Source organism: Salmo salar, chromosome ssa02 (assembly GCF_905237065.1).
Source record: "Salmo salar chromosome ssa02, Ssal_v3.1, whole genome shotgun sequence".
Lineage (NCBI taxonomy): Eukaryota > Metazoa > Chordata > Actinopteri > Salmoniformes > Salmonidae > Salmo > Salmo salar.
The window spans coordinates 29,989,092-30,011,077 of record NC_059443.1 but is presented as its reverse complement, the minus strand read 5'-3'; the positions used below and the strand labels follow the sequence as shown (position 1 = coordinate 30,011,077).

Genomic DNA, 21,986 nt, shown 5'->3' with positions numbered 1-21,986 from the left:
TGTGTATGTTTTGCAAAGTGTAGTGGGTATTAATTGCATGCCTTACTATTGATGACAAGCAGCAGCCCCAGTGCAATAAACATGTCCCCTTCATGTAATGGGCAACACATACTACAGTAGTGCTACATGTCTGTCAAGTATCGTCATGGGTTATCATGGGTTATTCAGCTCAGATAAATATTAATAGCCCTACTGATAATATTCATAGAATCTCATATGACTGTGTCATATGATATCAAATCAAAATGTATTTGTCACATGCTTTGTAACCAACAGGTGGAGACTAACAGTGAAATGCTTACTGGCCCTTCCCAACAATGAGGAGAGAAAAAACATTTTATAATAGAAAGACAACACGATGAATGAATCCCAATGAGTAAGGATAACTTGGTTATATACACAGGGTACCAGTACTGAGTCGATGTGCAGGGGAACGAGGTACTGTAGATGTATACATATAGGTAGGGGTTAAGTCACGAGGCAACAAGATAGATAATACACAGTAGCAGCAGTGTATGTGATGAGTCAAAAGAGTTAGGGCAAAGGGAGTCAATGCAGATAGTCTGGGTAGCTATTTGGTTAACTATTTATCAGTCTTATGGCTTGGGGGTAGAAGCTGTTCAGAGTCCTGTTGGTTCCAGACTTGGTGTATTGGTACCACTTGCAAGTGCAGTAGCAGAGAGAAGAGTCTATGATCTAGGTGGCTGGAGTCTTTTGATGGCCTTCCTCTGACACCGCCTGGTATAGAGGTCCTGGATGGATATTCCTACACTCTTATGTTCAATGATATGGTATACACTTCTGGTTGTCTACAGCCTTAATAACAGCAACAGGCAGACAGCCGGTAGCCTAGTGACACAGCAATGTTGTGGTGCTGCTGCTCTGAGTAACTAACTCACTGAAGTCTTTGAGACAGCTTTGTGACAGTGACAGAGCAGTCCTCTGCTGTGTCCCAGAAGGAAAGCTGCCAAGCTGCCAACACACTAGGGCCTGGCTATCCATGGCATGCGCCACCCTGCCCTTTCCTCATTCCTCCATCTCTCCCTCCATCTCTCCCTCCATCCATCACTAGAACCCCTGCTTTCTTCTCTGAATTGACCACCACTGTCTGTCTGCTCTATATCCCTTCACACAGACATCAGCTCTCCTGTCTCATAGTCTGATAAATGTATAGGTCGCTACTGCATTGGTATGATGAACAACTGAAGTGTTGTCATTTCCCCTCCTATCCAATCCGCCTCGTCACAACCAATTTGCAATATCTCTCTCCTCCAACGCCTCTATGCATCCCTCCCGTTGCTATAGAGTAGGGTTATGTCGGTGTTGGTTTGATCCGATCCTCCCCTGCTCCTCTTCTTCGTGATGGTAGTTTCTATTACGAGAGGGTCAAATTACTCCGCATGTCTCAACTGTTCCCACTTTCTGCTATGATGCTGCACGCTTGCAGAATAATTAAGACTGAATTCTGTTTCACACCGACTGAGAATGTTTGTAAACAACTGAACCCGGGTCATTGCACGAGCTCCCTTCTGAAAGTAAGTAACGACGCGAGTTTGTAGTTTTATTGTGGGACTGACGCGTAGGCTATCGCGTGTGATGTTTTTGAAACGATGCACGCACCGGCTTATATTTTGAAGAGTTACATTTTATACATGGAAATATATGTATTCCCGCAAGTAATGTATATTCAATGCATTGACATTTTGTTCACTAATAAACATGTTATATACAACCCCTCGCAAAGCTTTGAGAAAACAGCTGAAACGATGCTTCAGCAGAACAGTGTACGCACGCAAATACCTGCATTAGCAGTTAAAAGACAGGTAACAGTCTTGACATTGAACCACCACATTTGGTACACTAAAAATATCTGTTCAATTCGTGTATTCTTCAGAATGCCGCGCGCTGTATCAAATTGTTCGATGAGCTAGGCTGTCGTTGTTTCTGAAGATATTATAGTTTATGCTATAGCCTGTACAGTAGCCATACTAGTACTGTATATAATTGTCCAGCAGCCTCGAAGTAGGCTAGTTTTTGAAGTATAAGCTGTAAAAAGGATGACACGGGAACAGGGACATAATAATAATATTATACATGTTACTACACACGTACATGTTACTACACACGTACATGTGACACGTGAACATGTGATTGTATTACAATGGTAACGTAATGTGCAATGATGCAATCCCCATATTATTTTAATGTTAGTTCAATAATTCATGATGGGAGACTGGATAGAAAGTTATCTCTGGAATGCATTCGGTGGGGAATGGAATGAATGATGCCTGCCTGCATACACATTACTCATCACTGTCTGGCTGTCTGCCTGTCTGTCTGTCTGCCTTAAACACTAATTCGCCCTAACTATAGCCATCTGGCCTGCCACTCTTTATAGAGATAATATCCATCCACAGCAATCGAGCTGCATAATGCATCAAGGTAGCCAACAGCTGAACATGTGACATGCATGGAACTTGTACAGTATGTGTTTGTTTCAGTCATTGGTTATTTATTTTCTACATGCACCCCATGCCATGGCATTGCCCCTGTTCCACTAAGGAACTCAAGACTCAAGGTCAAGACAAGCACCACAAGGGCAGACAGACCTTGGTCACAGTCACACTTCATTTGGATAGTCCCTATAGATCAGGGATGTATAAGGGATGTAGTATAAGATACATAATGTAATCTTTACAATAAAAAAAATACATATTTTAGTCATTTAAATAACTCTCATTCAAAAGTTATACCATCTCTCAGCTTAAAGCTGCAATATGTAACTTTTGGAAATGTGTGTTATCAATCTATCATTCTCATTGAAAGCAAGTCAATCAATCAATCACATTTTATTTATAAAGCCCTTTTTACATCAGCTGATGTCACAAAGTGCTTATACAGAAACCCAGCCTAAAACCCCAAACAGCAAGCAATGCAGATGTAGAAGCACGTTGGCTAGGAAAAACTCCCTAGAAAGGCAGAAACCTAGGAAGAAACCTAGAGGAACTAGGCTCTGAGGGATTGTCTCTTCTGGCTGTGCCAGGTGGAGATTTTAAGAGTACATGGCCATTACGGCCAGATCGTTCTTCAAGATGTTCAAATGTTCATAGATGACCAGCAGGGTCAAATAATAATCACAGTGGTTGTAGAGGGTGCAACAGGTCAGCACCTCAGGAGTAAATGTCAGTTGGCTTTTCATAGCCGAGCATTCAGAGGTCGAGAGGTCGAGAGGTAGAGAGGTCGAGAGGTCGAGAGAGAGAGAGAGAGAGGTCGAGAGAGAGGTCGAGAGAGAGGTCGAGAGAGAGAGGTCGAGAGAGAGAGGTCGAGAGGGAGAGAGAGAGAGGGAGAGAGAGAGAGAGAGAGAGAGAGAGAGAAAAAACAGTAGGTCCTGGACAAGGTAGCACGTCCAGTGAACAGGTCAGGGTTCCATAGCCGCAGGCAGAACAGTTGAAACTGGAGCAGCAGCACGACAAGGTGGACTGGGGACAGGGACAGCCAGGAGTCATCAGGCCAGGTAGTCCTGAGGCATGGTGCTAGGGCTCAGGTCCTGAGGGAGGGAGGGGGAGGGATAAAGTAGATCTATTCTATGTGCATTATTTCTATGCTTCCTCTTCTTAAGTTTTGTTTTTGTGTCTTTTACTTTCAGTTTCGTACACCAGCTGAAAATACAATGATTCTCTACACTATACTTGCTTGTTTTGTCACATCAACTGAAATTAGGCACACTATTAGAATTTTTGCAACCAGAAAATGGGGGAGCTATTTCTGCATAGTGCATCTTCAACTCTAAAACCAATTCCTCTTGACCTCAAATGGATAATTGACTTCAGCTCATGCAATTCCAATTGGAAGATGTTGAGATCTAATCATGTTTGAGTAAACAATACAAGTCATTTCAGACATTGGTATAATGTAAGAGTAAGTCATTGTATGGGGCTAACACACCTTCCATCCTGAGTCACGAGTCAATGTGCTGTGATTATGCATGCTCTTGCTAGACTTGATTAAAACACATGCTCTCAGTGATGTGCATCCCAAATGGCATCATATTCCCTATGCAGTGTACTCCTTTTTACCCAAAAGTAGTGCACTGCAGTATATAGGCAATAGGGTTCCATTTGGAATGCAACCCACTGAACGCTGCCTGGTACAACACTGGTTATTATTATCCTACTCCCTGTCTATGAAATTGGAAGCATTCTCATTTCTCAGAGCTGAAATGACAACAGTAGGCCTATATCATCACTAAAGGCACTATTGCTGTGAAAACTACCTTGAGCAGTTGACAATTGAATCAGGAATGCATGTCGTAAAACAACTGAAAGCATAGGAGCTACAAAAACGTGACTTTATGCTCACAGGTAACCACCACCTCAAACAGGCATGGGTGGGGCGTACAGTAGGATAGACTCTACCATGGGGGGGACATTGCAGAGGGCACTTACACTGGTATAGTCCAATCAGTCTAAAGAACAGGGCCATTCATACTGTACTGAATACCTGTGTGACTGTTAATATGCATATATTTAATTAAACTACCATGTTGTACTCTCTGCTACTATATGATTCATTTTCTACCCTGTTCATCAGAGATCATATAAAATCATTCAGACTGATTCACACTATGACAGATCATCAGCCTATTAACTTTATGAGCATGGAGAGTCACTTCTCAGTATCGTACCTGTTGGTTTGTGGCCTCTCTCTCTCTCCCTTCCTCTCAGCCTGTCTGTCTGTTCATGGTTGTCACTGATAACACCAAACAAAGTCTTAACACATGGAACACACCTTCATGAACCAAAGTCTCTGTGATGAAATTAAAGACATTTAAGCTGAAAGCACTCAAATTGGCCAGCTAGTTTGCCAGGGTTGTGTGCTGTTGCCCAGAACCTTACTTACAGTCCTTTGCACATCTATCTGGTGGCATTGTGAACTTGCTAACCCTATGATGAAGACTAAGACAGTGATTGTGCAAGTAATAATGTAACTAGCAAGTATTCTTGGCTTCAAAACATTCACCGTTTTTCACTTCTGCTTCTAACACTGGAGGGGACATGTCCCCCCCTGTCCTCCCCCCAGCTCCTACGCCCTTGCAGACAGGAATTTATAGACACACAATGTCAGGCAATACTATTCAATGGTCATCAGCTCCAGTTTCCAGTCTTAGACGATGATTAAACATAGATGCATTAGGATTGTCCTGCTGGGGTTTTGATCCTCTGAGTGTATGGGTGAGAACCACTAGACTGTAAAATCCTGTGGGCTACGCCATTTAATACTTTTCAATCAATCCATCCATCAATCAATCAGTCAGTCACTCAACCAATCAATCAATCAACTTTTTTTATAAAGGTTTTTTTTACCAATGCACTTATGCTTGACCTAAAATGTTCTGCATTTTATAATTCCCTATGATGTTATTTGGTAAGACAGCAACCCTGTGCCAATGTTGGTCACTGTCTGACTGTGCTTTAGGATTTTGCTAACAGTGAAAGTTCTAGATTAAAGGATTTACTTTCTAACAGCTTTTTCAGAGTGTTGAGTCATGATGCTTGTTGCTGTGTTTTATCCTGATGAAAAGAGCTGTTCAATTTTACAGAGAGGGATGGGGAGCGAGACATATTAAAACAGCAAGAAAAGCACTCAAATAATGACAAGGGAAGAGACTGCATAGTTGCTTTCTGTTCTGATTACAGGAAATGCACATTTCATTTATTCTCTGTGACAAGAACATTTCAAAGAAAGGCATTCTCTCATTATTGCTTCATGAGCCTTCTGGCTTTAAACCCCCTAACACACTTCTCAGTTTTTGAAAATCTTGGTGATAGAGAAGAAACCACATTTAAGGGAAAGGGGATACCTAGTCAGTTGTACAACTGAATGTATTCAACTGAAATGTGTCTTCCGCATTTCCTGCAACTCCTCTGAATCAGAGAGGTGCAGGGGGCTGCCTTAATCGACATCCATGTCTTCAGCGCCCGGGGAACAGTGGGTTAACTACCTTGCTCAGAAGCAGAACAACAGATTTTTACCTTATCAGCTTCGGGGATTCGATCCAGCAATCTTTTGGTTACTGGCCCAACGCTCTAACCACTAGGCTACCTGCAGCCCCGGACACCAGTCAGGTTGACATAAATCTCAAAAAGGGATACAGTAGATGCCATCCTCTGCGAACCAATTGCTCGACAAAAATAAGGGTAGAAAATTAATCCCTTAACTCATCTGAATCCCTCAACTCAATCCATCAACTCATTTGAATGCCTCAACTCAATCCCTCAACTCAGCTGAATCCCTCAACTCAATCCCTCAACTCATCTGACCCTCAACCCCTCAACCCATCTGACCCTTAAATCAATAGACCATGCAGTAATGACCACAAGCTCTATAGACAATAGCTCGATACAGAAATTACCAGCTTTGTGTTAGTTGCATTGCGACAGACAGGCAGGGTTTATAACAGCTTTACATACATACTACGTACAGCCCACAGTAAACGGCATCATGGGACTGGTTGTGGCTTACAGAGGATTAAGCACAGCTAAGCTTATGTAAACCCAGCCCATTGACCCCACAGCCGCTCCGCCCCTCCCAGACTGGCCCGTACTGGCCACTCATCCTCTGTCCCTGCCAGGCCTCAGCCTATAGACCAACCATGTAGGCTATAATGGCACCCGATGTGACCAAAACAGCAGAGAAGTTTAGCCTTGCACTTCAACGCTCTTAGTTGTTGCGGAAATTGACCCACTATGTCTTTACTTGGTGCATGCAAAGTCATCTAGCTGAGTCCACCTTTAAGGGTGCATATAATTAACTAAATTACCTGATGATTAATATGACAGATACTGACATGATAAATCACAGGCTGGTGTTACGTACAGTAACATGATGGGTTGATGTTGTAATGCTGGCCGTCAACCGTGTTGACATGAATCGCACAGCACTTAACCAAAATGAACCGTCCTCTGAGCCTTCCGTTCTGTTTTCTATGGCTTCACCAACCAATTGAATCATGCTTTTGGAACAAATCAAACAATGAATTTGATGGAAGGAGGCCCCATGAGCGTTTGTCCCTGTCAGTTTAATATCATTTTGTATAATGAGTCAGCCTGTACTGAGTTGATGTCTCTAACTTGCCTTGACAGTGTCCTACCACCTTGCCAGGAGCTACTGATGCTCTATGTCTACAGCTGAGGTTGTGTCCCTAGTTACAGATCTGAACTCCAATGATTGGCTGTGTCTAGAGATCTGAACTCCAATGATTGGCTTTGTCCCTACCAGAGATCTGAACTCCAATGATTGGCTTTGTCCTTACCAGATATCTGAACTCTGAATCTACATACAGTACAGTAGAAAGTTCCACATTATCAATAAACAATTGGAATAACTTGTATACATTTTTTAATAAAGAAGAAAACATTTGCTGAACTGTGAACCTGCAGGGACATCAGTCAGTGATATGACATTAGACATAGAAAGAGAGTATAAACCATGCATTTAAAGTAACCATAGATACAGACAACTAGTCGACTGAAATAGCAGAAATGACTTGAGAAGGCCCTCCTAGTAGGCCTGTGTTGTTGGTGTCTGTCCCATCCAGACCTACTCTAGGTCAAAGACAGGAGTTGAATAATTAATTAAAAACAACCATGTCGTTATCAGAGCCCCAAGGACTGGTAATAGATATACTGTAGTGGTCATGTGTCTGTCTGACCCTGCTGTGTTTAAAGAAATAATCCACTCAAAAACAATATTTGTGTATTTTTTTCATTAGTCCACTGTTTATGCAGTCCCATAATGTTTTACATGCCAGCAGTCAAGTTTTCAAGGTATTGAACTTTCAAGAATCAAAGTGTCACTTGTCACATCAAAGTGACACTTTGCTCCTTGAAAATCCTATATCTTGAAAACTGGACTGCTGACATGCAAAACATTGTCTGTCTGTGGGGTTGTTTAGTGGAATTTACAAATGGCACTATCACATTCTTAAAATCATTCTTGAATGTTTTTTGCTGTTGATCTTTAAGGGGTGGTTTCCTGGACACACATTAAGCCCAGTCCTGGACTAAAAAGCAAGCTCAATGGAGAATGTCATCACTTTCCAACCTCATTCACTATCTCCAGTCCATCCCAGTGTTCCCCAGTGGCGGTCGGTGCCGTTTATGATGTGGGAGAACAATTTTTATTGTCATGAGCTTGGTCTTATTTCTATTACAGCATATTGGATGACTGTCATTTATATTCCATTCACCCAGTTCAATGTAACATCGATAGGTTTAGGCTACTACATTATACTAGAATTGTCCCTATACCTATCATGAGGTTGCTACAACCTAGCCTATGAATTAAAGTTTACAATGTCGGTGCACACAGGTCAAGGGTATATTCATTAGTCCAACAGTTGCAAATTAGAGTTTCTATTGGACAAATTCGGGTATGTTTATCTTTGTTCCGCTTTCTTTCGTTTAATTAAGAAACGTTTTTCAACAGAATTGGCGGAATGAATACACCGCTTATCACACGTAAACACAGTTCACTTTCATAGCAGCCACGTTGTATTCCTTCTCGCATCTATGTGCTCTCCTCTCACCTTTTCCCTATGTTTGTGGACATCAATGCCCAACACATCAACTGTATAAGATCAGGCAAAAAACACTTTCCAAGCCAAACCATATCATAACTTCTTCACACAGACTGCATTGTTATCATCATATTAGAAAAAGTAACATCATAGTCAACATAGCTAATAGAACTAACACATTAGTGAACCTGCTACAATCATGCAGTAACGTTACAGTGTATAGTCAGTAAGCAGTTTAGCAGTTACACCGGTGGGCCCAAGTGGCAATAAATTAGTAAAACCAAAAGCTTACCCTGACTTGGAAGGGTTCCAGTGTTGTGTTGAATAGTCATAGCCAGCTAGCTAATGTAAACTGAAAGTGAAAAACAATGACCAAATCTATCTTGCTTGCGTGTCCTTAATTTTTGAAGAAATTAATTTGTTAAAAACTGTTCAACTATTGTCTTTCTCTCAATTTGAGTCAACAACTCACCACATTTTGTGCATTGCAGTCTTAGCTGTAGTTTATGCTTTCAGTACTAGATTAATTCTATGATCCTTTGATTGGGTGGACATCATGTCAGTTCATGCTGCAAGAGCTCTGATAGGTTGGAGGACGTCCTCTGGAAGTTGTCATAATTACTGTGTAAGTCCATGGAAGGGGTTGAGAACCATGAGCCTCCTAGGTTTAGGTTTTGTATTGAAGTCAATGTACCCGGAGGAGGACAGAAGCTAGCTGTTCTCTGGCTACACCATGGCGCTACCCTACAGAGTGCTGTTGAGGCTACTGTGGACCTTCATTGCAAAACAGTGTGTTTTAACCTCTATGGGCTAGGTGGGATGCTTGCGTCCCACCTACTCAACAGCCAGTGTAATCCCGTGGCGCGTTATTCAAATACCTCAAAAATGCAAAAACTTCAATTTTTCAATATATGACTATTTTACACCATTTTAAAGACAAGACTCTTGTTAATCTAACCACACTGTCCGATTTCAAAAAGGCTTTACAACGAAAGCAAAACATTAGATTATGTCAGCAGAGTACCCAGCCAGAAATAATCAGACACCCATTTTTCAAGCTAGCATATAATGTCACATAAACCCAAACCACAGCTAAATGCAGCACTAACCTTTGATGATCTTCATCAGATGACAACCCTAGGACATTATGTTATACAATACATGCATGTTTTGTTCAATCAAGTTCATATTTATATCAAAAACCAGCTTTTTACATTAGCATGTGACTAGCATGTGACTAGCATTCCCACCGAACACTGCCGGTGAATTTACTAAATTACTCACGATAAACTTTCACAAAAAACATAACAATTATTTTAAGAATTATAGATACAGAACTCCTCTATGCACTCGATATGTCCGATTTTAAAATAGCTTTTCAGTGAAAGCACATTTTGCAATATTCTCAGTAGATAGCCCGGCATCACAGGGCTAGCTATTTAGACACCCAGCAAGTTTAGCCTTCACCAAACTCCGATTTACTATTAGAAAAGTTTGATTACCTTTGGTGTTCTTCGTCAGAATGCACTCCCAGGTCTGCTACTTCAATAACAAATGTTGGTTTGGTCCCAAATAATCCATTGTTATATCCAAACAGCGGCGTTTTGTTCGTGCGTTCAAGACACTATCCGAAAGGGTAAATAAGGGTGGCGAGCATGGCGCATTTCGTGACAAAAAAAATTCTAAATATTCCATTACCGTACTTCGAAGCATTTCAACCGCTGTTTAAAGTCAATTTTTATGCCATTTTTCTCGTAAAAAAGCGATACTATTCCGACCGGGAAAGCCTGTATACGTACAAAGAGAGAGAAAATAAATACATCTCGTGCCCTCGTGCACGAGCGTGAGTCTCAGAGTACTCTGACCAGCCACTATCCAAACGCGATAATGTGTTTCAGCCAGAGGCTGCCTCGATATCATTCAGCTTTTTCCCGGGTTCTGAGAGCCTATGGGAGCCGTAGGAAATGTCACGTTACGGCAAAGATCCTCAGTCTTCAATAAAAAGAGCCAAGATGAACAACAACTTGTCAGAGAGGGCGCTTCCTGTTTGGAATCTTCTCAGGTTTTTGCCTGCCATATGAGTTCTGTTATACTCACAGACACCATTGAAACAGTTTTAGAAACTTTAGGGTGTTTTCTATCCAAAGCCAATAATTATATGCATATTCTAGTTACTGGGCAGGAGTAGTAACCAGATTAAATCGGGTACGTTTTTTATCCGGCCGTGTCAATACTGCCCCCTAGCCCTAACAGGTTAATAAATTATTTGGTGGCGTGAATATATTTAGTAATTTATTTTCTAAAAAGGACAACTTTTTAAATGTTTTATCCTTTTTAGTTTTATGAAATTCACTGAGGAGGATGGTCCTCCCCTTCCTCCTCAGAGGAGCCTCCACTGTTGTCCACATGTGAAAACGGCACATTTCTATGTTTTGTAGTAACAAATATGAAGTAAAAATGTTCTACCTGATGACATCATCAAAAGTTAAAACATTAAAATAAACAGTGATTTTAAACACTGTGAGATTCATGGTAACGCGGGGGAGCAAGAAAAAAGTTTCTGGCTAGAAACTCGTTGCAAGTTTTGAAAATCACAGTTTCAAAATAAAAAAATCCTACTCGATGATACCTTAGGGAAGGATATTTTAAGACTATTCTTTCTTATCTTTTTAACCACAGATCGTAGAAACACGCCATTTTCACATAATATTATGTAGACACTGGTATGGCTATGAGATGATGAGTATGAGGTTGAAAAGAGGTGGAATTTCCCTTTAATATGTGAATTCATTATCATATTTTGTGTGTTTTGTACAACTGTTGTTAATGGCACAGTTATGTGTCGCAGCTTTTCTTCTAAACCTAAAGAGACAAAAGTAGCTTTTATAACATAGGCCTACTGCGTCCCACAATAGTTTTTCATAACACCGTAGGCTCAGTCATTGACGCTGCTGTCATGTCTCCTTCAGAATAGGACCCATCAACCATTCTCAAGGACGTTGCTTTGGTCTGAACATAACACTCACGGGGATAACATGAATTAACTTAGCACCAATAAAACAACACTGTGTGCTCGTAGAGGATGAATAATAGAGAATGTTGTTTTTGAATGGCCTATCAACCTTGTAGCATTCAAAGATGCATCATTCTGCTTTCTAGCACAGTATGCTTTCAAATCCTTCATTTTGCTCACTGTGTGACCCCAATGAGGATTTTGTCATCGCTTTGCCATCTTTTGTTTCTCCTAAAAACACATGTCAGGTTTATTCAAATACAGTTTCATGTGTCTTCATTCTTAAAGAATTTGCCTTATAGTTTGGTGTTTTGAAAGATCATGTTATATTGCTGTTGCTTTTGAGTCTAGCTAAATGTCCACATAAGTCCACTTTTGGCAGACATATTCATATTGCTATAAAACTCCTGTATTATGATCCAGATTAGCAGAGCCGTTATGTAAATGCTTACAATGTGTCTTTACAGGTTCACAATTCAGTACATCATTATTGGATTGCGTTGAAATAGTAGTTTATAACCTATTAAATGACTCAAGCCTGTAGTTTTATACTGTATGTGTTTCATTTGAAGGGGTAATTCAAGTAACATTTATGACCTCACATATTTTTCAACCTTATTATAGTGACTTGGCAATAAACAGTCATAGGAAGCAGGCCTCCCTAGTGGAGCCGTGGTCTGAGGCAGTGCTAGCTGTGCCACTAGAGATTCTGGTTCGAGTCCAGCCTCTGTTGCAGCCGGCCGCGACCGGGAGACCCATGGGGCGGGGCACAGTTGGCCCAGCGTCGTCCGGGTTAGGGGAGGGTTTGGCCCGGCAGGGATGTTCTTGTCCCATCGTGCTCTGGCGACCCCTGTGGCGGGCCGGGCGCAATGCACGCTGACACGGTGACAAGCCTTGTCCTCCTATTCATTTGTATTTATTTGTCTTGCGCGGTTGTCGGAAGTGCACTTGATTCAGAAGCCCTGCGCATGCTGGGTAGGCAAAGTGTTCCCATTTTTAACAATTGAATTTGTCTGAAGGGATAAACTCCACCTACTCGGTGGACCAGAAGAGCTGTGGCTACATCAAGAGAGCCTGCTGTGCTGGCCAATCGGCAACTTTTGAGACCATGACCAGAGAGAGACTGTCAAAGAATACATCAAAGAGCTTCTGTTTTTATGAGTGAGTTCATGTTTATGTTTTTATGTCAACACTATTTTTATTCAACACTTTTAAAAACATAAAACGCTCTTCTCCCTACTTCCACTCTCACTGCAGCTGCAATAAATGAGTAGCCAAGTGTTTTGATAGCTCTCCGTTTTTTTTATTAGCAGCTCATCACGTCTATTTTAATATCGAGGAATATTTAACTTTTTCTGGTCATTTAACAAAATACATTTGTGCATAAGGCAGAAAAGATGCGGTGCGACTCAAGTTTAGCCATCAGGTGGAGGACAGTGTCCCCTCTCTCTGGTCAGTCTCACCAGAGGAAAGGAGAGAGCAGGGACTGTGAGAGGTGGACCCTCTGCTGCCAGTGAGGAAGAGGCGACGCGAGAGGTTTCACTCTCGCCAAATCTGTTCAAAATAAGCCCAATGCGTTTCTATGGGCTTATTTTGGACCTAAGCTTGTCGCTTGCCTTCCCACCTTTGGGACAACAACTCCCATTGTTAGGGTGGAGACTTGAGCATCTCATCATTATATACAGATCTCTACTGCTGCTCTCTCCCTCCCTCCGCTGAGACTTACTATCAGATGCTGGTACCATCAGTCCAGTAAAATAAAAAAGCAAATTATTTCAATTTATGCTCAGCTGTGCCTCGCAAGTGATACAGCAACTGCTTTATTTTGTTATCAAATCTCAAGTGTTTTATATAATATGGTCTGAGAATAACAATATTGGCAGGCCAAACATAGCCAATATGCTGTGATAATGTATAAGGCTGCACAAACCTCATTCCTACAGAACTGTTTTTATTAGGTTAAAGGTAGACTCTTAAGAGTGTTGAAGCGTGAGGCTCAACTTCTCCACTGTTTTGAACCCCTGGCTACCACACTGTAACAGCATGAAGCGAACCCGTGCCAGGGTTGCCATGTCTGTCGTTTTCCCGTGAAATTGGGCTACTTTGAAAACTATGTCGTGGGTGAAAATGTATTGGTTGCGGGCTGTGAGATTTTGGGCTACTTATAAATTGCACTGCGGACGCCATGGCATTTCTCTTTAAAAATATATAAATTAATTTCACTGTGACCTGCTGCTGCTGACTATTAGGCAGTGAGGCAGGCTGTTGCTGAGTCAGTGAGTGAGTCAGTGAGTGAGTCAGTGAGGGAGTCAGTGAGTGGAGGGAGGGAGGGGGATGGCTGAAGGAGTGTGTGTTGAGCACAGTCATTGGGTGTGTTGAGAGAGTGCTGCTGCAGGCAGTCATGACAAGTGATGTGAGAACAACAAACTAATTAACTAGCACTAGCTAGCTACTTACTTCTCGCTCATTCTTGTTTTCCTCGTTCATTGTATCCTGACTGCACCCAGTCCTACCAATCATTACTAGAGCCAACACAGCAAGGGAAAGAAACTGAGAAATAATCATCGGACAGTTTCAGAGAGAGGGAGCGAGGGTTGAACAATGTGCTTTCTCTCTGGGTATGTAGTCAGGGCTCGAAATTAAGGGCGTCCCGTTGTCCCGGGACTAAAAAAAAAAATATGTCTGGGACGGTTCAAACAGACTCTGGTACAGTTCTGGAACGATTGATCCAATATTCATTTAGGCGCACAGCAGTAGGCTGTGCGCAAATGTTCCAAAATGCAATTAGTGTCACGGTTGTCGTAGGAAGGAGCGGACCAAAGTGCAGCGTGTGTGTCGTTCCACATTTTATTTTCACTGTGAAACTATGCAATACATATAAATAAACTGAATAACAAAACAACAAACCATGACGCAGAGGTAAAACATACACTAACTCAAAGACAATCTCCCACAAACCCAGGTGGGAAAAACACCTACTTAAGTATGATCTCCAATTAGAGACAACAAGGAGCTTTCTAATTGGAGATCATCCTAAACAAAACCCAACATAGATATACAAAACTAGAACATAACAACATAGAAAATCTAAACTAGAAAACCCCCTGTCACGCCCTGACCTACTCTACCATAGAAAATAACAGCTTTCTATGGTCAGGCCGTGACAATTAGTGGGAACACACTGTTCTAAAAAATGCACCGCACATGCGAGCGGTTTCATGTGACATAGATGAAAATATCTGTTAGAAATGTAGTGAGGGGAAATCTAAAGATGCAACAACTAGCATGGGTTGCTAATATGACTAGGATTGTGTCTTTGCCTTCTAGACAATGAAAGAAAGTTGATATGAAAACCAATAGAACAATAGAAAATGCTGGTTTCAATGACACAATAAAGTGTTAATAAAATAATTCCCTCAACATATGGTCTGATTTTGGCAAGACATGCCTCCTAAGATGAAATAAAACCTCCAGGTTTTAAACAGTTAAGTTTATGGTTAAATAGTTTCAAAATGCTGACTGCCTTGCAAGGTGGATGATGTGTGCAGTGCGCTACAGTCACTGGCCTTTCTCTCTGCTCTTGTGACCATTTGATCTGAACAAACCATGCCTAGAGTATGTCAAGAGATTCAAGCCTTTAGAAGTTCATGTTAATTATCCTACATTATAATTGTCAAAATGACTGGCTTATCTAGGCCAGTGGAGGCTGCTGAGGGGAGAACGGCTATAATTTTCAAATGTTTGATACCATTCCATTCACTCCATTCTACGCCATTCCAGCCACTATTATGAGCTGTCCTCCCCTCAACAGCCTCCACTGATCTAGGCCAAATTAAAAGTCTCATTAAAGTTTGGCTACAATTTCTGATGCCTCCCTCATGTCAGTCAGCATCGGCGTGGACATGAGAGTTTGTAGCCAATATGCATATAGCCTAGGCTACACTTTTACATGTAGGCTAATTATTTATTCACATTTAGCGTATGCAAATACATCTATTTCTGCCTCAGTTGACAGCCCCATTTATCGATTCCAGTAGTAGGCTAGTCTTATTAGCCTTTTAGATCACCTATGAGTAGACCCATGTTGGCATCTCCCCCCCCAAAAAATGTAATACATATTTTAATTTGGGACAGTTCATCTTCAGTGTGGGACGGTTTAAACTGCACTTCGGGATGATTCTGGGACAGTGATGAAAAAAGTCTCGAGCCTGTATCTAGCAAGCTAGCTAGCTAACATTGGCCAGAAAGTTGGAAGTCAGAGGAGAGAGAGAGCGGTGTGCAGCGGCGCAAAGGTGAGGACAGAGAGGAACCGATGAACTCCATTACTGTCTACCAAATGATAGTAGTGATTGATTAATAGTAGAATAATACTCTCTTGATGTACTGGACTCATGATGGAGCTCCTCACTCTCTTTCTTTTCCATCTTCTTCCAGAAGGATGGATGACTGGGTGCTGCAGCCACACATGAATTTACATTTTTTATGACATAAAAGAAGCCAAAAAGCAAACTGTTGGGGCTTTGCTAGTTTTACGATTATTTTAGAGCAATGTGACTTGCATTAACACTATTTCACAATGTTTAACATTGTGTTAATCCCATTTCACAGTAATGTTTTATGAAAAGACGTACTCAGCTTGCTTTTTGATTGGGAAAGTGATCTTGACTTAGAAAAGGTTGGTGACCACTGCCCTAGACTGATTATTATAGGAGGTGTCATTGGATACATATACAGAGTGTATTATATTACTAGTATTATGGTGTGTTTTTTTATTATTATGGTGTGTTATGTGAAGTAGATTATTGTGCTGTACTATGGTTTAATGTCAGTACAGCTATTTATCAGGCTCATATGGAAATATGCTTCAAATACTAGCTAGAGCATCAATGTGCTAATGGTTCAACCAGTGTGAACAACATCATACTATACAGAACAAAACTAATGGTTCAACCAGTGTGAACAACATCATACTATACAGAACAAAACAACTTTTCAACAATCTGTCATTCTGTTACCAAACTGCATCTCCACTGTTCCTCAAGTAAAACATGTTTTATGGTCAGTGGAAATTGTTCAATGTAGTCCTTGTGCATAGAGTTGTATGGTTTGTTTAACTTTGTTATCATTGGTTTTGGTTTGACATACATTTGAAAGTGAGAAATCGGAGCCTCAGTGTTACTCTGTTACTGTGGAATTGCCCTTATTTTAGATCATCGGAGTAATAGAACAGATACATTGATAAACTCTAAGGTCACTACAATTGATGTATTGGTCTGCTTCTCTCTAGTGTGATAAATATATTATTTAATGTTATATAATATGTTGAATTATGTAAATGTCTTATATCCCATTGCCTGTATAGACAGTTGTTGGTTGATTGTCTCCTGGCTCCAGTCTGAGGTGTTTTTGCCGAATCGAGTTATTCTGACATCCAGTTGTTGACACACACACACACACACACACACACACACACACACACACACACACACACACACACACACACACACACACACACACGAGGGAAACAAGAAGGAGAGGGAAACAAGAAGCCCTGGGGAAATAACAGCCTTCATACATCTACAGTACAACTATTAAGAAAAGGTAAATATAGGAGTAAAAAATGATGGAAAGGGTGTTTACTCTGTCTGCAGTAATTTACAGAATTTCCATAGTCACCTTGTGTTTCCTGCCAAGCTAATGTGACCTCTATTAGTGTGTGAGTGTGTGCCCACTTGTGTGTGCCAGAGCCTGAGTCTTTCTGTCTATACCTCTACCGGTATGCCATCAAGCCCTGGGGTTTTTCCAGACTGAAAGGATTTAATCATGTAAAAATAATATAAAAAATGAAAAATTAAGAAATGTACAGAGAGATCAGTGCGAAGGCCAAATTACAGAGGAAGAATATTTTGAGGCTATTAAATCCTTTCAGTCTAGAAAAACCCCAGGGCTTGATGGCATACCGGTAGAGGTATATCAAGCCTTTTTTGATATACTAAAAGCTCCATTGTTAGATTGTTTTAACTACTGCTATAGAAATGGTAGTCTGTCAGGTACTCAGCAGGAAGGTCTGATTTCTCCATTATTAAAAAAAGATCCAGATGGCAAATATAAAGACCCAGTCTATCTAAAAATCTGGAGGCCCCTTACACTTCAATGTTGTGATGCAAAAATACTAGCGAAATGCATAACACTCAGAATTAAAAGGGTTTTACCAGGTTTGGTTCATCCTGATCAGACAGGTTTTTTACATGGGCGATACATTGGAGATAATATACGACAACTACTAGAAACAATAGAACATCATGAAACATCTAAGAAGCCAAGCCTGGTATTTATAGCAGATTTTGAAGAGGCATTTGATAAAGTAAGACTGGATTTTATTTATAAATGACTGGATTTTTAAATTTCGATAATTCTCTTATAAAATGGGTTAAAATAATGTATAGCAACCCCAGGTGTAAAATAGTAAATAATGGCTACTTCTAGAGAGTTTTAAATTGTCAAGAGGAGTTAAACAAAGGTGTCCGCTGTCACCATATCTATTCGTTATGGCCATCTAAATGCTAGCTATTAAAATCAGTTCCAATAACAACATTAGAGGATTAGAAATCCAAGGCTTAAAAAGAAAAGGTTTTCATGTATGCCGATGACTTAAGTTTTATATTAAGTCCGCAAGCTAGATCCCTGCAATGTCTCATTGAAGATCTAGATAACTTTTCTGTACTCTCTGGACTAAAACCTAATTATGATAAGTGTACAATATTACGTATTGGATCTTTAAAAAATACAACTTTTACATTACCCTGCAGTTTACCTATAAAATGGGCTGATGGTGAAGTAGACATACTTGGTATTCATATCACCAAATATATAAAAAAGCTCTCCACACTGAATTTCAATAGAAAACTTCTAAAAATAGACAACATCCTGCAATCATGGAGAGGTAAATACCTGATTATTTATGGAAAAATTGTCCTGATTAACTCCTTAGTCATATCTCAGTTTACTCACTTACTTATGGTGCAGCCTACTCTTAAGGATTCATTTTTCAAATCATATGAGCAAAAAATATTTTGATTTATCTGGGACGCTAAACCAGACAAAATAAAACGTGCCTATCTATATAATGAATATGAATTGGGTGGGTTGAGATTATTAAATATAAAAGCACTAAACCTCTCTCTAAAAGCTTCAATTATTCAAAAGTTTTACTTTAAACCTAAATTGTTCTCAAGTAGATTACTAAGAAAGCCCATCCATTGTTTAAAAATGGCCTTTTAGCCTTTTAGCCTTTGGAGATTGCTATGTCTCATTTTCAATTAATTGAAAATGATACTTTTTTTAAAGTATCAATCTTTTTCAAACAAGCATTGCAGAGCTGGCTACAATTTCAATTTCACCCCTCTGAAAAGGTAGAACAAAAAGTACAACAAATATTATAGCTGAACTCAAGTGTGCTGGGTGATAAAATACCTGTATTTATGGGAAAGATGTTTGAAAAGGGTATTTTGTTCTTAACTCTACCGTTCCAATTTACAATATCATTTATGTCCTTCATGGAGTTATCAGAATTGTACAGGAAGGTCTGCTCAATCCAAGAGTACAACCAATTGATTACAGCATTACCCCAAAAATGGATGAGGCAGGTGGCAGCGGGAGGAGGTAGGGAACTGGTCTGTCTGCCCAATATAAAGGATCAAAACTGGCGGAGGAATAACAATAGCATAAATAGGAAAGTATACCAGTTTCACTTGAGGACCAGGATGTGGACAACTGTGTCATACAGATTGCAAAATAGATTGCAAAATAGATTTTTGATGTACCGATTCCATGGTACAGTGAGTTGATACCAGTTGATACCATGGTACAGTGAGTCGAAACCTTAATGAGTTGGAGAAGATCTGCAAAGAGGAGTGGGACAAAATCCCTCCTGAGATGTGTGCAAACCTGGTGGCCAACTACAAGAAACGTCTGACCTCTGTGATTGCCAACAAGGGTTTTGCCACCAAGTACTAAGTCATGTTTTGCAGAGGGGTCAAATACTTATTTCCCTCATTAAAAATCAATTTAGAACATTTTTGACATGCGTTTTTCTGGATTTTTTTGTTGTTATTCTGTCGCTCACTGTTCAAATAAACCTACCATTAAAATTATAAACTGATCATTTCTTTGTCAGTGGGCAAATGTACAAAATCAGCAGGGAATCAAATACTTTTTTCCCTCACTGTTGGGATGTTTTTCAGCGGCAGGAACTGGGAGACTAGTCAGGATTGAGGGAAGGATGAACGGAGCAAAGTACAGGGTGATACTTGATGAAAACCTGCTCTGGACCTCAGACTGGGGCGAAGGTTCACCTTCCAACAGGACAACGACCCTCAGCACACAGCCAAGACAACGCAGGAGTTGCTTCGGAGCATGTCCCTGAATTTCCTTGAGTGGCTCAGACAGAGCCCGGACTTCAACCCGATCAAACATCTCTGGAGAGACCTGAAAATAGCTGTGCAGCGACACTCCCCATACAACCTGACAGAGCTTGAGAGGATCTGCAGAGAAGCATAGGAGAAACTCCCCAAATACAGGTCTGCCAAGCTTGTAGCGTCACACCCAAGAAGACTTAAGGCTGTTATCGCTGCCAAAGGTGCTTCAACAAAGTACTGAGTTAAAGGGTATGAATACTTATGTGAATGTGATATTTTTAGAATAAGGCTGTAATGTAATAAAATGTGGAAAAAGTCAAGGGGTCTGAAAACTTTCCAAATGCACTGTATATGCCAGTGTTTATTGAAAGTAGACTTGATGCCATTATGGCTATTATTGAAAGTAAGTATATATACTGAACAAAAATATAAACGCAACATGCAACAATTTCAAAGGTTTTACTGAGTTACAGTTCATATGAGGAAATCAATCATTTTAAATACATTCATTCGGCCCTAATCTATGGTTTTCACATGACTGGGAAAACAGATATGCATCTGTTGGTCACAGATACCTTGAAAGAAATGGGCCTCACAATGGGCCTCAGGATCTCGTCACAGTATCTCTGTGCATTCAAATTGCCATCGATAAAATGCAATTGTGTTCGCTGTCCGTAGCTTATGCCTGCCCATAACATAACCCCACCACCACCATGGGGCACTCTGTTCAAAACGTTGACATCAGCAAACTGCTCGCTGACATGACGCCATACACGTGGTGTGCGGTTGTGAGGCAAGTTGGACGTACTGCCAAATTCTCTGAATCGATGTTGGAGGCAGCGTATGGTAGGGAAATTAACATTAAATTCTCTGGCAATAGCTCTGGTGGACATTCCTGCAGTCAGCATGCCAATAGCACGCTCCCTCGAAACTTAAGACATCTGTAGCATTTTGTTGTGTAATAATCATGCTGTTTAATCAGCTTCTTGATATGCAACACCTGTCAGGTGAAAGGATTATCTTGGCAAAGGAGAAATGCTCATTAACAGGGATGTAAACAAATTTGTGCACAAAATTCGCGAGAAATAAGCTTTTTGTGTGTATGAAACATTTCTGGTATATTTTATTTCAGCTAATGAAACATGGGACCAACACTTTACATGTTGCGTTTATATTTTTGTTCAGTGTAGTTTACAGAGAACTGTTCCATCTGTTTTTGCTGGGATTTATTAAGTAACTGGCTTTTGTTCAAGCTGTTAATGTCACGGATCCCTCTGGAACTTTCATTACGCACACCTGGCCCCTATTCCCACTGATTGTATTTGTATATATGTGCCCTTTGGTTTCCATTGGGCGGTCGATTATTGTTACGATGTCCGTTGGTTGTGTGAGTACCTGTGCTGTGTGTTTTGGCTTTTGTGCCATTGTGGATTGCGCAGATGATTACGGGTCTCGTCCCGTGTGGTATCATTGTGCGCTTGTGTTATTTATTCGAGGTACTCCTCGCTCTTTTGTTTGGGTTTCCACCCTGTGTGCTGTATACGTGTTTGTTTGGTCTTCGTCCCCGTGCCTTCACATGGCCCGTTGTAATTTGGGTGAAAAAAAATATATATATTATGCATTCCTGCGCCTGTCTCCCGAATCACTCATACCAGCGTGACAGAATAATCGACCCTTAATGGAATGGCCCGTCCGACGACGCTGCGACTGGTCCGTCCGGCGCCGCCGCAACTTCGGCAGCTGCAACTGCATCGTCCGACAACGATGCAACTTCGGCAGCTGCATCGGGTCCTGAACGACCCGCACTGTGTTCCTGTGATCGTCCTCGAGGCCAGTGTCGTTGCGCTGCACAATAACCCCTATTACGCATTCCTGCGCCTCTCTCCCGAATCATTCATACCAACGTGACATTTAACTTGTTTTTGAGCTTTATCAAGCCATGTTTCGGGCTTTCCTCTCAAGCGGAAATGCTCAAGGA

At 40.9% G+C, this 21,986-nt stretch overlaps 1 protein-coding gene across 4 annotated transcripts in view; it reads left to right on the top strand.

Moving 5' to 3' along the window:
- The first annotated feature begins 1,374 nt into the window (after window positions 1–1,374).
- LOC106579063 (oxidation resistance protein 1) overlaps window positions 1,375–21,986 on the top strand; it is a 184,917-nt gene continuing 164,305 nt past the window's right edge. The window contains exon 1 of one of the 4 annotated variants that reach the window (XM_014158581.2): window positions 1,375–1,535. Coding sequence is in view for 3 of the 4 variants with exons in the window: in XM_014158615.2 (XP_014014090.1) it covers window positions 12,749–12,752 (4 nt within the window). In the remaining variant the exon portion in view is untranslated. Of the gene's footprint in view, window positions 1,536–12,656; window positions 12,753–21,986 lie in introns of those variants that run through there. The other 3 variants (XM_014158615.2, XM_014158600.2, XM_014158561.2) reach the window with 3 other exon arrangements.